Here is a 16,913-nt window from a genome sequence, read left to right on the forward strand (position 1 = left end):
ACAAGTTAATTAAGTATGCACATTGATTTGGAAAGCTATTGTGTATAAAAAATAATTTTAGGGAGATAAAAAATAACTGCAGATTTCAGATGTCTGAAACCAACCATAGCCAATCAAACATACTGATAATGAGGCAGCATATTGTGTTCTAAAAATCCCTGGTCAAGAGTAAAATTACAGTATTGGTCGAGGAAAATATATCAACAATTTACACAAAGAACATTGATTAAAGGGACATTGTACACTAGATTTTACTTTGCATTAATGTTTTGTAGATAATCTATTTACATAGCCCACCTGGGAGTGTTTTTGTAACAATGTACAGTTTTGCTTATTTTGTAATAACATTGTGATCATTTTCAGACTCTGATCCAAGCCCCACAGTTTTAGATGTATACTGATGTATACAGACTCCTGCTGGCTCCTGATTGTGTTATCTTTATTCTTTTCATATGCAGAGAATGGGGGGAGTGTGTGCTTTTATTGTTTTTCCAGCCCCTTTCAATGTGTGTCCCAGTCAACCTAATGCAGTGCTAAATTGGGAGCTTCCAAGTAAGTTTTTATACTAGATTTTTAGATCAGTATCTGTGCATATTCTTCTTTATAGTAGTGTCTATTACATGTCCCCTTTAACCTTTTGAATGTAAGTAACACACAGAAAAGTAACTCCATCCCCTTATCTTATACCACCCTAGTGTACAGACCATTCATTTGTGTGTAGCATTCTGACTCTCTTCTCATTGAGGCTCTGAATGAGTCTGGAGCCTTGAGCATTGAAGGGGGAGAGTACCATTGAGAGAAGGATGTGATGAGGAGGTGGAAAGGCACTCAAGGCAAGGACCATACCCCCACAAGAGCAATCCCCATTGATTATGGAACAGCTATGAATGTGGCTCCCCCTTAGAGAGGAAGGCGTTTAATAGAAGTCAAGTTTTTAAATCTCTACAGCTATCCAGATGACAAGCCAAAATTGTTGTCACCAAGATATTCAGTATTTGTCAAGCCATATTACTGTATAACATATAACCAGCATTTATCAACTTTAATCCTCATGCACTTCCAGATTTAAAGGATCTTTCTACCCAACTACTGATGAGTAAATTTCTATAAACACTAGTTATAGGGAGATTGCACCCACAAAGTTTCTATCTATTTAAAGGGACAATGGACACCCAGCAATTACAAGACATTTCTGTTGCTATAAAATAACATATCAGCCAAGTATAAACATGTTTAACAATGGATGTAATTTTTTTTTCCAATAGCCAAACTCCACTACAACTTTCCTTATTTGGAGGAGCCAATCTAGGCTTGACTATGCAGACAAGCATTGTTTTGTGGTTATTATCAGTTAAAGCCAATTAAGGAAATGTATGCAGGAGGGTTAGCCTTGAGAGGTCTGCAGGGTGCAATTCAAATTCTGAAAATTAGAGATAAATTAAATGAAAAGGGCCAAAGTAGAAAATTAAAGTATAATGCAATGTGTTATTATGATTAACTAAACATTTTAAATGAAAAGTGTTAACTGTCCCTTTAAATGCAAAAATAAAACATGTTAAAGGGACATAAGCCCCTTAAATTAATACATACCTAAATAAAAAATCATTAGTAGAGTCCAGTATAAATAAATGCTCTTTTTCTTTAAAACAATGATGCAGTCTGTGCTGTTGACATCTGTGCCTGCTGCTTTTTCAAAAATGGCTATATTTGTTTTCCTGGAAACTGAAAAAAAGAACATATCAAACAAATGGTTATACAACAACAATTAAAAAAAAAAACAGTTTTGCAATCTGACACATAATGACAACAAAATACAGAGGGTCTTAAAACAACTATAAAAATCATAAAACATATAGAGCTAGATTACAAGTGGAGCGCTAATTTATCACACGCCTGTAAACGGGCAACTTTGCCTGTTTACTGGCACACATTAAATAATCAGCCACTACAATAGGCTGGTTATTGCTTCTGTGAGCTTGCAGTAGCAATTAGCTCTCAAAAAAGGTCCGACCTCTCGTTAATTTTTGAAATGTGCCCCAACTGCCCCCCCCCCAAAAAAAATGTGCCCTTTAAAAAAAAAAAAATAGCATCTGTTTTTTTTAAAAAAAATAACTACACTAGGCAGTTTTTGGGGGCTAAAGTTGGTAGCTGTGGGGTGTTTGAAAAAAAAAACGACACTGAAGAGGGCCTTTACACTGCGGTCTATGGGAACTGTGTGTTCCCTGTAAATATATATGAATATATATTTATGTGTTAATATGTGTATATACACATATAGAAAATAGAAAAGGGTTTTTGTGTGTATTTTCCAAATATATGCATGCACAGTCAAAATTGACAAACAGTTCCTTAACCAGCAAAACACCCCTCAGGCAATGCAAACATCAGAGCAACATAAAAGAGTATAATGTCCCCTTCTTTCAAGACTCACGCTTATGTTGTGGTAGAAGGTCCTTCGCTATTCCTGCGGTACATGTAGAGACTTGCTCCCAAACTCCTTCACCTTCACTTACAGCATTTTTTCAAAGTCTCTGTGTGGGGTAACGTCTGCTTCCTTCCAAGGTGCTCCGATGACGTCACTATGTGGTGTCTGAAGCCTGTGAGGGGAGCCGGTAGTACTGGCAATTGCCGTGGGCTGCTTAAACTGAGTTTACTGGATCCACTGGGAAATTAAGATGCATTGAAAAGCACACGATCCACTCCTCAGATGATAAAAAAAAAACATCCAAACTTTATTCGTAGCATTTGAAAACAGAGCAGTGTCAGAGCAGGCGCAGCACAGGGTTTACGCGTTTTGGCTTAGAGAGCCTATGATTACGAATAAAGTTTGGATGTTTTTTATCATCTGAGGAGTGGATCATCTTCTTTTCAATGCATCTTATATACATATATACACATAATTACCGCTCCACTTGTAATCTGGCCCATAACCTTAAAAAGTACAGTTAAATAACACATTTAACTAATCAACCTATAAAATTAACAACCCCAAAAGATCAAAACATGTTTCTAAGTGGTCTAGACCTTAAAAAGGTATGGATGGAAAATGTTTGATCACAATGCTAAATTTGAAAGGAATACTTATTAAGGAACCTTATCTTCTACAACCAATTATTTTATGTTCTCTCACAGGCTGTATTATCTCAATTCTCCCTGCTTTACGTCTTTCCTAGTTCTCTGCTGAGCAATACAAAGTGAGCATATCTTACTAATTTAGGGCAGCTGGCACCTCTGAGAATTTGGGGTGCAACAGTAATGAATGAAGTGCACAACTACTGCCCTGGTTCTTCCTTTATGGTCACAAAGAAAAAGAAATGATATATGAATAATCATGTGAAGAAATATGGCTATTAAGAGAGATTACAAAGGTCTATCAAGGCACTTTACTAAAAACATACATTGCCATAGTTAATTCACTGCGTTCTGACTTAATAAATAGCTCCTTTTCTGAAAAGAAAGTTTCCTCTACCTCATTCTACAGCCAATAGAAAACATGAAGTATTGAGATTTTTGTTTTCACAATATAAATGTATAGTCCTTTGAGTCTCTATTAGGATACATTTTATTGCCAATGTCATTATGTAATTCAGGACACTCACAAAAACAGTTCTACAGGAAACAATTCAGCACATTTATGACGAGCAGCTATAATTGAAATCTTTCACCACATAATAATAATAATAATAATAATAATAATAATAATAATAATAATAATAATAATAATAATACAGAAAGTGATAATGAACAGCACCAAAACATCCATTCACTGCAGTTCAAGCACACAGATTTAGGATTTTATATCCATAGTGTTCAATAAAAATGATAAATTGAAGATCAGAAGATAAAACATTATTTTTATTGCTTTGCATCAGCTTACAATTTTTGTAAGAAAGTAATAGGTATAAATGCCTAACCATATAAATATTAGTCATTTTTAAACTACACAAATTGTGATTTTTCACAGGGGTGACAACCTATTTTGACAATGTATGCATGCTGCTGTTACTGTCTAGCATTGTCATTCAACTCCTGACTTTCATTTGTCCCTTACCCCCTGATTTTCAGGAGTCTAGGAGTTATCAGCGCCCCCCCTTACATACATATAATACTGTTTCCATTAATACAAGAAACCAATGTATGTATTTATAACAACCTTGATCTGAATACATTTTTATATTTGATGTAATCTAATTTTCCTGAGATTATACAACCATTCAGTCAATGTATTTAATGATGTTGTTGTTTTCAAGAGTATGTGAAGGCCTGAAGATAATTTAAAAATATTCCCTCCTGTGGTCTGCCTTAACTTCTTTGCTGGTAAGTTATTTCACATCTCTGTGCTTAAGAATTTGTTGCACTCATCAAATTTAAACTGTTTTGGTTCTTTTCCAGTTAGGTACCCACACTAATTACACCATTTTTAGTAGACCAAGCACTTTTAACAACGTTTGCTGAAAAACCCAAATGCTGGAAAAACATCAGTAAGTCATAAATAAGATGGGTCTCCCCTCTTTCCAAACTGAGGAGTCACATATTTTCTTTTTGTAATGTTGTTGTTTTTAAGGAAAGTACAATAAAGTGACTTTTACTGCCAATAGTGCTTATCAATTGCAATTTATATTCAGTACAAACTGACATTTTTTCCACATCTACCATACCTCCTATGACAGCTGAGTTGTCAGGAATAGAAGGAGTCTGGTTGGTGTCAGGAAAGACTGGGCTAAAGATTGGAGGTCCAGTGTTAGACAATCAGGGACAGATGGGGGTGGTTTGTATCTCTTGGTAGAGTGTTTAAAAAAAAAAAAAAAGATCCCTGGGTTTTAGTTTAATAAAACTGGGGCATGAATAGCTTAGAGAACATTGCATGAAGAACAGAAATGCCACACATGACAATCCCACTAAATGCAGGATGGTAAGATATAAAAGGGAATTGGTATTAAAAAAAAAGGAGCTGGTGTTGTATTTTATGAACACACCTAACTTTAATATCAGACTGTTATTTCTATGGACATTATTGAATAATGAAATGCTAAGGGACATTTGTCTATACAAAGGGTTAAATGCACACTGACCTACAGTTCCAGTTCAGAGGTGACAAGACAAGTGGAAACCAGTTGGAAATCTGTATGTAAACAATAGATCAAAAGGATACCACAGGATTCACTACGACATTTTACAACCCTTGCAATTTACAGCCTTCAGCACAGATGGCCGTTTTCATCACAGATGGTGTACAAGGCCCTGATTTTATCTCAGTTCCTATCACCAACAGCCTAAGGACGTCACATTCTACCCCCTTGATCTAATTATGTCATCTGGTCTCTGAAGAATTGATAGTGTGGGCTGGGCTGTGAGAAAGAATGAATGACTATATAAGTTAGTTGCCATTGTAGGCTAAGCTAGCTTTCTTCTCACTCACCTCTCCCCTTCCATCTCTCTCTCTCCCCTTTTCCACCTTCAGTTTCCTTCCCTTACATTAGTTAGCAACTTATTTCTATGTAAATACTTAGTTTCTGTATAATAAAAGAAATAATTTCATCAAGCAGCGTCCTGATTTCCTAAGATAAATGTAATATTAGTGAGGAAACAGTAACTAAAAGTTAGCAGATTCTACATTTGGCACCCCAGATGGGACGTGGAAAAATCAATAATTCCACGTTGAACTACAGCTGAATTTGCTAAACTGAGGTGCGGGAGCTGCAAGAATTCTTTGTGAATAGAGGCCAGACCGGACCTATCTGTGTGGGAAGTGTGCAGATCTACAAGACACTGTGTAAAGAGAAAGCTGCAAGTACCGTAAGTATATGTTTCTTTATGTTTATGATATGTTCCTGTATGCTACAGAAAAGTAAATGTATTAATTGTTTCTTGCTGAATTAAGTTTACTAAAATCTGAAAACAAGAGAGTAACCAGACATCTCTGAGGGTAAAGTGTAATAGGCATAGCCCAGTTTTACATGCAGCTCAAAAGGAGATCCCTCTAGGTCTAGATTTTAGGCTAATAATGCAAAAAGTTTGTTGATGTTAGATGTGTACTTGTGAGTGTGTACATCTGTACTGTGTATAGTGTGTTGTGTGATCAGTGTGTACTGTACATCTGTACTGTGTATAGTGTGTTGTGTGATCAGTGGGTACATCTGTACTGTGTATAGTTTGTTGTGTGATCATTGTGTACATCTGTACTGTGTATAGTGTGTTGTGTGAATCTGGTGTGTGTATTGTTAGTAAGAATGGAACTGGTTGAGAAATACATTAAGAAATATGCCTCTGTCACATTTATTACATGTGCAGAAGATCCATTGACACGTCAGTTTTATAATGTAATTAAACAATGTGAAAAGCACAATAATGAACTAAGTAGAAAACTGTTTCAGAAAGACATAGAAAAAAGAGAGCTAAGTAATTTACTAAGTATGTTTCTAAGAATGAAAGAGATTGCTGAACAGAAAGAGTTGGAATGGAAGGCAGAAAAAACTGATATCATAGAACAGCTGGATAAACTTGGTCATTCTATTATGGCTGTAGCTAGTCACTCTGAAAAGAGATGTGAGTGTGATACACTGAGTGAAGAGATAGACAAACTTACTAAACTTAATGCTGAGCTACAAGAGAGGCTTAATGAATGTGAAGTGAGGTGTGACATGGGAGAGCAATTAGTAACATGTATGGAAGAAAAGGAAATGCAGAGAGAGAATGTTATTGCATCACTTAAGGCAGACTTATGGGAGTCTGAATCACAGCTTTTAAATAAGGAACAATGTATCTTGTCTCTTGAAGCACAGGGGATACAAGACAAATGCAACTGTTACAGGAGTAGTCTAGCACATGTGTGTCCTTTAGAAGTAGATGGTAATGAAAGTCAAACTATAGAACTAGATGGGCAAACCCCTAACATTCCTGACAGTCCTTTTTTAACTTTAAACCAAGTCCCCTCTATTCTAACTCCTCAAATAGAATGCAGACAAATTAACCCTCAATTACAGACTAAAGTAAATAATCATAATAACTCTGCCCCCCTTACTATACAAGACCATAATAATTTGTGCCATATTTTAGGTCACTTTGACACCTCCACACCACCTGTAATCCTTTCTAATAAATTAGAAGCTGTTACTACTCAGTATAATTTAGGCAACAGAGATGCCTGTGCTTTGCTCCGGGCCTGGTTGCCATCACAATTAGCTGCACAGCTAAGGGCACCAATAGGCACCCATAAAGGAGTGTCTCCTGATATTGATGCAAACTGGGGAAATTCAGGGGACAGATTAAAGGAATTACAGTTTATTATGTGCTGTCGTGATGCCAGAGGTACCAACTGCCATAGCAAATGCAATTTTAAAGGAAGGAGATGACCCGATTTTGTTTTGCACTGAGTACCTTGCACTGTATAAGATAACTTATGACTGCCCTAACATGTCCCCAGATGATGCAGATTTTCTGTATTCTATGGCAAATAAATGCACGTTAATTGACAGTAGTACAAGAATCACTCTTAGAAATGCCAGCTCCTATACCAACTTTGTTAACATACTTAAAGACTGGTTTAAAGACTCAAAGCATAAGAATGCTACTCATAATAATATATCTATGCTAACTGAGAGTCAGGGAAAGCAGAGATTTTTGAGACGCTGTTTTAAATGTGGAAAGTTTGGGCACATCATGAGGGAATGTGTGACATCAATGAGAGATATCAGGGATAAAAATTACTTTAGGAGGCAGAACAAAATATCATATTTAAGTAAGGAAGGAAAATACAGTGCTATATTTGAAGGTGAAAAGGAACAGAATATATCTTCTTTAACAAAGAAAAAAATAATAGAAAAACCTACTAGGGAGGAAACTTGCAAAGAGCCCCCATCTAAAAAAGACTCTCAGCAAAATTGCAAAGAGCCCTCATCCATAAAAGAAGGGACACATGCTCAATTTCAGATGCCTTACATAAACTGGCCATTTTGGGCACTGTTTAATTATACACAACTAGTGTTAAAGCCCGTGTACACGGGCCAAATATTTTTTTTTTTTTTTTTGTTATTCAAAAAAATAACATAAGATATAAACATTAAAGTAGACATAAAGTCATATTTTTATTTTTAGTAAATTAAATTAAAATAAAGTTTAATTTGTACATGAAGAATATTGTTGCTCTAAATAATACAAAATTACTTCTAACTAATTAAAAATACACAACTTATTTATTTATTTAAAGTATATTTCTTTATAAACAATGTTTTTTGTATAAATTTTATCACTGTTTGGTAATATCTTTCCTTGCTTTGAACTTTGAAGTATCTTAATTTTGACATCAGATGATGTACGAACTCGAGACATTGCAACATAAAGTTGTCCATGACTGAATACTGGTTCTGGAAGAAATATTCCTACTTTGTCTAACGTTTGACCTTGTGATTTGTTGATGGTCATTGCAAATGCAAGTTTGATTGGAAACTGTCTCCTTCGTAAAATGAATGGTAGTTCAGTGTTGGCAGGGGCTAAATCTATTCTTGGAATAAACACCATTTGTTTTTTCGCTGTTCCTGTGAGTACTTCTGCAATTAATAGATTTGGCTTAAGATCTTTAACTATCAATCTTGTTCCATTGCACAGACCTCTTTTTGTGTTCAGATTTCTGAGCAACATAATAATACTTCCCAATTTTATTTTTAACTTATGAAGAGGCATTCCTGATGGAGCTAATTCGTTTAGAAACTCTATGGGATAGTTTTGTGCATCTTCATCTGTCTGATCATCAATTGAATCTGAACTCAGATATATTTTTTCATCACCATCGAGTATATTTAATACATGCTCATTGATTTGATCAACATGACAATTTTTTGTACACAAAATGGCCTTTTTTGAAAAACTGTGAAGATCAGATGGAAGAATTTTTTTTCCAAAAATTTCAGATATGATACAATCATGGCATATTAATTTGGAAGGGATCTCAACTAAATCCTCAGGAAGGCCCTCTGAATTATTTAATGAACCCTGTCCTAATTTTAGTAGCCAATTGCTAAATTCTGGATCCACTGAACGCACATTATTCTTCAATTTTAAAATTTTGAATTTATCCCAGTGATCATAGAACTTTATAGTAGCTTCCACAATAGCAGTTCTATTGCAATGAGGAAGAACTGGGAGTGTTTGTCTGAAGTCTCCACCAAGGAGTATAACTTTTCCACCAAATGGCTTATTGTTCTGCATAATTTCCTGAAGAAGGTTATTTACACATTTTAGAGCTATACCGGGTGTCATTGAGGCCTCATCCCAAATAAGCAATTTAGCATTACGTATGAACTCTGCATCTTTTGAAGTCATTCTCATATTTGATGTTGATGTTTCCAGTAATGGAATTGGAAGCTTAAACTGTGAATGGTAAGTTCTGCCACCATCAAGGAGATTAGCTGCTATTCCTGTAGAGGCAACAGGAAGAACTCCATCTGTGCGTCCACGTAAAGTACTCAATAATGTTTTATATAAATAAGTCTTGCCACTTCCACCAGGTCCATCAATAAAAAAACATCTGTGTGGTAAATTTTCATTATCAATTGCAGACATTACATTGTCAAATGCAGCTTTTTGCTCGATGTTTAATGCTTCTTGAAGTTGTGCTCCAACTTGGGCTTCCAACTGTGTAACATAGTTGAATTGCATTTCTGGAATGAAGTTTGATGGATTGGGTAGTCCAAAATCTTCACAACGTTTACCATGCAATATGAGAACATTTTGAATATCTGTTAATGCCAAATTTTTGCAACTTTTGCAATCATCAATGTGGTCTTCATGACGTGAATAATCTTCATAAAGATCATGTTTGTATTTTTCAAAGAGTTGTGGGACATTAGGTGGGACAACAAATATACACAAATAAGCAAACAGTTCCCTCATTTGTTTAGGCATTTGTTGAGATGCTGATTCGTTAAGTGTAAGATCCCATGTAGCGTCGTCATCTAAAAGTGAAAGCTTTTGGGCAGCTTCTTTGAATGTGTGACAAACTTGTCCATTAACAGTTCGTAAGTCCTTAAAGGATATTGCTCCTTTTAAGTGCAAGAGCAATAACCTCAAACAAAATCTCTCCAAATCTGATGAAATATTTACATTATACAATCTGCCAATTGTTGTATCTGCTCCTCTTTGTCTTGGATTCCACTTACGGTTTTTTACATCAAATACAAAATGTTGAGGAATGTCAGAGTAAAAAAGTTCACGTGCCGCATTATTATCCACATTCAACTTAAAGTATGCTGTCAAAGTGGTATCCCTGTCTTGTGCCTTTTCTGCAGCTAATTGTACGTTTTCATTATGGAAATATACATCTTGTTCCCCTGGAAGATGAACTTGAAGTCTTATTATTGTATGTGTTTGATGGTGCATCAAAAAACCATACAACCTCCAAACAGCTTCAGGAGCACTGACATATCTTGTGTCCAAAAAAATTTGAATTTCATCATGCTGTAGTGTATTATGTTCCTTAATGGAAATATTTGCACAATCGTAACCTTTATATACATATTTGAAGAGATATTTAACACTTTTAACAGAAACACAACTCTCTACATTTATATGGCAGTTGTATTTCAAGCAGAAGTATGGGCTATATGGAACTACCCATGAGTTGTCAATTTTTTTCCCTTTGACAATTACAGTGGTCTCATTTTTTTGTCTACGATATCGCGGATATCCATCAACATTAATTAAAGTTTCTTCTTGAAAATTTTTTGGAAAATTCTTGCTGCAATTACCATCAACCATGCATGGAGAATTTAAATTATGTTCTCCACATGGACCGTGTATCATATGCTTTATTACAATAGCATGTAGTCTTGGATAAATCTGTTCATCAGGAATTTCAGCTGATATAAAAGTGTCAATGGTTTCAGCATCATTTGGCTTGTCTTCGGCTTTCAATATTAAAAGGATATGAGCATGTGGTAATCCTCTTTTTTGAAACTCTATTACATGCACTTTTGCGCAAGGACTTCCAAGAACATGTTTGTTCAAGATATCATTCAAAAGAGAATTTAATTTGAGATTGAAAACTCTTGCTACCAAATCTGGTCTGAACTCCACTGCTTGACCTTCTAATAGGTTATCAAGTATCTCAGGCCATTTAGGGTTGCAGGTCATGGTGATGAAGTAATCCGGTTTTCCATATTTTCTAACAATGGCCATAGCATCATGGTAGTTTTGGGCCATATTTCGTGGACTTCCCTGAAAAGATGATGGCAAAATAACTGCTTTTCCAGGCATCAGGCCCTGTGCAGCAGCCTCACTTTGAATGTAATCCATTAATCCTGTATATTTTTCAATGCGAAGATTAGATTGATTTTGACGGATATAGTTGAGTCTGTTGGCCTCAGTCTTGACATAAGCATCAACAAAGTACTGCTGCGTCAACTTGCCAGCACTAAGGAAAGGATTGAATTGATCCCTAATTGAAATTCTGTAAGAGTAGTATTTCATTTGGCTAACACTTATCCTTGGATTGGTGGTTACTCTTCTTTGTACATCACTAATTGATGTTGGCCTGTAGTTAAGAGCAATATTGGAACCCCAACTTTGGTCCCCATATGGAAACAACAAAGGATACAGCAATGGTTCAAGATTAGGATCTAAAACACTTATTCTTTCAGTTTTTTTTGTTTGATCTGTAGATCGGCAATGAATAAGAAGGTCACGTTCAAGAGGAGGTTCACCATCAGAATTTTGGAAAATAACAGCAACCTCATTAACTCTTTGTACGTTATATCTTCGGTAATCTGATGTTCTGTCCTGCAGAATTACCATTGAAACTTTAGAATTTTGAACTCCATTTAAAGATGCTTCATGGATGCATTCTTGCTCTACCTCATAGAGCATTTTACATGCTTTTGCAAAAGGGTTATACTGAGACATATATGAACTTAACTCCCTCAAAAGTTCAATGTGACATCCTGAATTTTCTTTTAGTGCTGCTCGTTGGTCCGCAGCTTCCTCAGGACTCAAAATGTAGAGTTGTGCAAATTTGCGTTGATCATCATTTTCTGGATGCAAAGCACCAGATCGGTGATAAATTTGGCCATTTATTCTAAAACAGTATGGGCCATATCCTGGAGGTGGTGCAATGTTTGCTCCCATTGATGCAAACGCCAATGCACTATTTATAGAACGGATATTTTGCATAAAATTCTTTGAATGTGTGTGTTGTCCAGTCATTAGTTGTTGGATCAGTGGTGAAATTTGTATATGAGGTAATGTTATTTTTCCTTTATTGCAGCATTTATTAAAAAGCTTATCGCTTGGTTGTTCCTCTGGAAAATGCTTTGCCATGCAAAATTTGCAATAAACATTAAGTTGACCACATGTGTGCATCGGGACATTGTCTTCATTAAATAGTGAATGGTTATAACTTTTGTTATATTGATTAGTGATAGTGATGTTAGTACTATTTTTTTTTTTTTTCTACGTGCAGCAGAACGTGATCTTTGCATGTCCAGTTGGAGACATTTTTCCTGAGCAGTCATATTGGCCCTACAAATCCGTTTTTTTGAAGAATCCTTTTTGCGTAGAGTTACCCTTTGTTGTTCAGTCATATGTGTCCGTCGTATACGTTGAGTTTCTTTTCTTCTGCGTTTAACGTTTTCTGCATCTTCCTGTGTTAAAATTCTTTTAGGAGGCATTCTTCTATTTTTATTTTTATGCAGCACTCTTTAGTTTGTTTTAAAGACTCTTTTTTTTTTATGCACTTCTTTGTAGTCACTTTTTTTTATGCAGTATATATGTTTTTTAAGGTTTATTCTTATTAGGCACTCTTTATTGCCTTTTTTATGCTGTATATATGTTTTTTTAAATCGGTTTGTTATAATGCTGCTTATGTAGTATTAGGCACTCTTTATTGCCTTTTTTATGTTGTATATATGTTTTTTTTTTTTATAAATTTTTTATAATGCTGCTTATGTAGTATTAGGCACTCTTTATTGCCTTTTTTATGCTGTTTATGCAGTGTCTTTATTTGTTTTAGGCAGTCTTTTAGGCACTCTCTTTGTTATATCGGCAGTCTTTATTTTGTATTAGGCAATGTTAGGCACACTTTTTTTTTTTTTAGACAATCTTTATTTTGTTTAACAAAGTCTTAGGCACTCTTTACTTTGTTTTATACACTTTTTATTTTGTTTTTGGCAGTGTTATTTTTTTTTAATGCAGTCTTAGGCACTCTTTATTTTGTTGTAGACATTAGGCGTGTTTATGCTGCTTATGTAGTATTAGGCACTCTTTATTGCCTTTTTTATGCTGTTTATTGCTGTCTCTTTATTTGTTTTAGGCAGTCTCTTTATTTCCCTTTTTTTTTAGGCACTCTCTTTTTTTAATATCGGCAGTCTTTATTTTTTTAGATAGTCTTTATTTTGTATTAGGCAATGTTAGGCAAATTTTTTTTTTTTAGACAATACACTTTTTCTTTTGTTTTTGGCAGTTTTAATTTTTTTTCATGCAGTCTTAGTCACTCTTTATTTTGTTGTAGACATTAGGCGTGTTTGTCACTCTTTACTTTGTTTTAAACACTCTTTTTTTTTTATGCACTTTTTTTATACACTTTTTTTTTATGCAGTATATATGTTTTTTACGGTTTATTTGTATTAGGCACTCTTTATGGGTTTTTTTATACAGTATATATATAATGCTGCTTATGTAGTATTAGGCACTCTTGATTGCCTTTTTATGCAGTATATATGTTTTTTACGGTTTCTTAGTAACTTTGTTTTTTGCAGTCTTAATTTTTGTTCATGCAGTCTTAGGCACTCTTTATTTTGTTGTAGACATTAGGCCTGTTTGTCACTCTTTACTTTGTTTTAAACACTCTTTTTTTTGTATTATGTCCTTTTTTTAAGACACTTTTTTTATGCAGTATATATGTTTTTATATCTTTTCTTAAAAAGGTTGATTAAAATTCAGCTTATGTAGTATTAGGCACTCTTTATTGCCTTTTTTATGCAGTATATATGATTTTTTTTTACAAAGGGTTAATTATAATGCTGCTTATGTAGTATTAGGCACTCTTTATTGCCTTTTTTATGCAGTATATATGTGTTTTTTTCAAAGAGTTTATTATAATGCTGCTTATGTAGTATTAGGCTCTTTTTTTGCCTTTTTTATTCTGTATATATGTTTTTTTCAAAATGTTTCTTATAATGCTGCTTATGTAGTATTAGGCACTCTTTTTTTCCTTTTTTATGCAGTATATATGTGGGTTTTTTTTTCAAAGGGTTTATTATAATGCTGCTTATGTAGTATTAGGCACTTTTTTTTCCTTTTTTATGCAGTATATATGTGTTTTTTTTTTTCAAAGGGTTTATTATAATGCTGCTTATGTAGTATTAGGCGCTCTTTATTTCCTTTTTTTTTATTTGTATAGAGACTTTTTATATGTGCAGTGCAGCACTATTTTTTCTTTTAAAGTAATATAGTTATTTTCTATGTGCTGTTAGCACAGTATTGAGCTCTTTTATGAGCCTATTAATCCTTTTTTATTTTTAAAACCTAAAATTTATTTTTTGATCCTATTAAGGTTTTTTTTTTTTTTAAACTACTATGTTCTGTTAGCACAGTGTTGTGCTCTTTAATATATCCGCACTGTTAGCACAGTGTTGGGCTCTTGTATGAGGCTATTATTCCTTTTTTTTGTATGTTCTGTTAGCACAGTGTTGTGCTCTTGTAAGAGGCTATAATTCCTTTTTTTTTTGTATGTTCTGTTAGCACAGTGTTGTGCTCTTGTAAGAGGCTATTATTCCTTTTTTTTAAAAAACCTAAAATATATATTTTGTATGTGCTGTTAGCACAGTGTTGAGCACTTTTATGAGGTTAATAATGTATATATATTTTTTTTTTAAATAAGCATATATTTTTTTTGTATGTGCTTTTTTTTTTTTTAGTATGTGCTATTTAGCACATACATAAGTCCTGAGTGCTAGGTTTTTTTTTTTAGTATGTGCATACATAAGTCCTGAGGTATTAAAATTTTTAAACTAAAGAGCAAATGATGTAAATTTTTTCCTGAGGGACTTTTTTTTTCAACAATTTTTTTTTAAACTAAAATTTTTAAACTAAAGAGCAAATGTTTAAAGTAAATGTAGCTTTCAAATAATCTCAGTGCCAGTGCAAAAGAAATGCGCAGCATAAGTCCTGAGGTAATTTTTTTCCTGAGGGCATAAAATTTCAAGACCCAATTATTTTAAACTAAAGTAAAGAGTTTCAAGACCCAATTCTTTTAAATTAAAGTAAAGAGGTTTTTGTTTTTTGCTTATTTTTTTTTTTTTGCGGAGCTTTGAAATGAAGACCTTTCTCAGTGCCAGTGCAATAGAAATGCGCAATGTATTATGGCTCGCGACGCTTTTAACGGCTTGCGTGGGTTCGCGTGCGCGTGCGCATGCGCATTGAGGCTAAGTGGGTTGTCAATGGCTAGGGCTTCGCGTGCGCGTGCGCGTGCGCATTGCTGGCTAAGGGGTTGTCAATGGCTAGGGCTCAAAGTGTGCGTGCGCAGCAAGGGGGGTCAATGGGCTCAAATCAGTTTGTTTGTGAGTGTGAAACAATGGGGCTCAAATCAGTTTGTAAGTGTGAAACAATGGGGCTCAAATCAGTTTGTGAGTGTGCGGTAAGGTTCACAAACAATGGGGCTCAAATCTGGGGCTCAAATCAGTTTTGAGAGTGTGCGGTAAGGCGCGTGCGCGTGCGGGGTGCTAACAAACAATGCTAAGTGGGTTGCGCGTGCGAACAGCTGGCCAAGGGTGCGCGTGCAGCGGCAAGAGTTTGTCTGAACTGCGCATGACGGCTTCAGACAAACTCTTGTCTTTTATAATATAGGATTGGCAATGCATCTATTGATATTCAATTTAGCTCAGCCTGTGTATATTGCCAATTAATTGCAGAAATCTGTTTATATTCTCTACATTCTATTACCCTGTATTCCATGTATAGTGATGGTAGAATTTTACTTTAGGCAAGTAGAGATTTATTTTGTTTCATTTATTTACTTTGTATGTATGTCTATATTAATGCTATGTTTCTTTTTTTTTTAGGGCTATTACTTGAAGAGAAGTGAACTTTGTACAGTCTACTTCTAGAAATTAAGAATTTTGTAATTGTTTATTTTTATTCACAGGTTGTTGCTATCCATGAAGAAAATGTTTATAGTATAAAGAAATGCATTTCCCCCTTTTTCTTAAAGACCACGTGGTACTTTATGATGAGCTCATCAGTTACATAAATGTAATATAGTCACAATGAATTGTTTGCAAACAATTGATCATAACCAGTTTATTTTAAAAGTCATGGTTTCAAGTACTGTTTTATATGTCTATGTTATTTTGTTTGTGTTATTAATGTCATGAACTAACAATTCTGATTACTTACAGAAGCAACCTATACCATCACCCAAAGAAGCACAAATCATTTACTGTAGAGAAGACTAGATATTTTAAATTGGATAATTTAATGCAAAATCCAAATTTAGTTATTTAAGAACGCTGTTATATTTAAAGAGAACAGCAACATGTTTTGTGTGGCGTACTGTTTTTATGTTGTGTTTGTTCTGTGTTGTCTCTGTTTTATATGTGTAAAATGGATTATTGTTATTTTTTGTAATATGGTTCCTTTACTATCAAGGAACCAAACGGGGAACCCTTCACTACCATTTTTGTATTTTTAAGGACATTTTTTATTCACTACCATTTTTGTATTTTTAAGGACATTTTTTATTCACTACCATTTTTGTATTTTAAGGACATTTTTTTTTATTCACTACCATTTTTGTATTTTAAAGCACGTTTTTATTTATTTATTTTTTTTTATTTTTTTTTATCACAATAGGTAACATTTTTTTAAATGCTTCCGTATTTGTTTTTTTTAAATTCTGTTTTGCCACACTGGGCAATGTTTTTCAG

General features: G+C 34.3%; 1 protein-coding gene across 1 annotated transcript; it reads right to left on the reverse strand.

The window, feature by feature from the left end:
* Positions 1-1,361: 1,361 nt before the first annotated feature.
* LOC128661624 (uncharacterized) lies at positions 1,362-13,315 on the reverse strand. The gene is made up of 3 exons (XM_053715856.1): positions 8,250-13,315; positions 1,591-1,722; positions 1,362-1,420 (listed from the first exon to the last, which is right to left on the reverse strand). Exons 1-3 carry the CDS (start codon positions 12,349-12,351, stop codon positions 1,362-1,364), a joined length of 4,293 nt encoding a protein of 1,430 aa, XP_053571831.1. The 5' UTR covers positions 12,352-13,315.
* Positions 13,316-16,913: the final 3,598 nt, after the last annotated feature.

This window comes from Bombina bombina, chromosome 5, assembly GCF_027579735.1.
Source record: "Bombina bombina isolate aBomBom1 chromosome 5, aBomBom1.pri, whole genome shotgun sequence".
In the NCBI taxonomy this organism is placed as follows: Eukaryota; Metazoa; Chordata; class Amphibia; order Anura; family Bombinatoridae; genus Bombina; species Bombina bombina.

Coding starts and splice junctions, on each gene's coding strand:
- LOC128661624 (XM_053715856.1), bottom strand. CDS start 12,351: ATGCACACATGTGGTCAACTTAATGTTTATTGCAAATTTTGCATGGCA. Junction 1,723..8,249: donor AGGAAAGATATTACCAAACA/GTGATAAAATTT, acceptor TCTTTTTTTCAG/TTTCCAGGAAAACAAATATA. Junction 1,421..1,590: donor ACTAATGATTTTTTATTTAG/GTATGTATTAAT, acceptor TCTAATTTTCAG/AATTTGAATTGCACCCTGCA.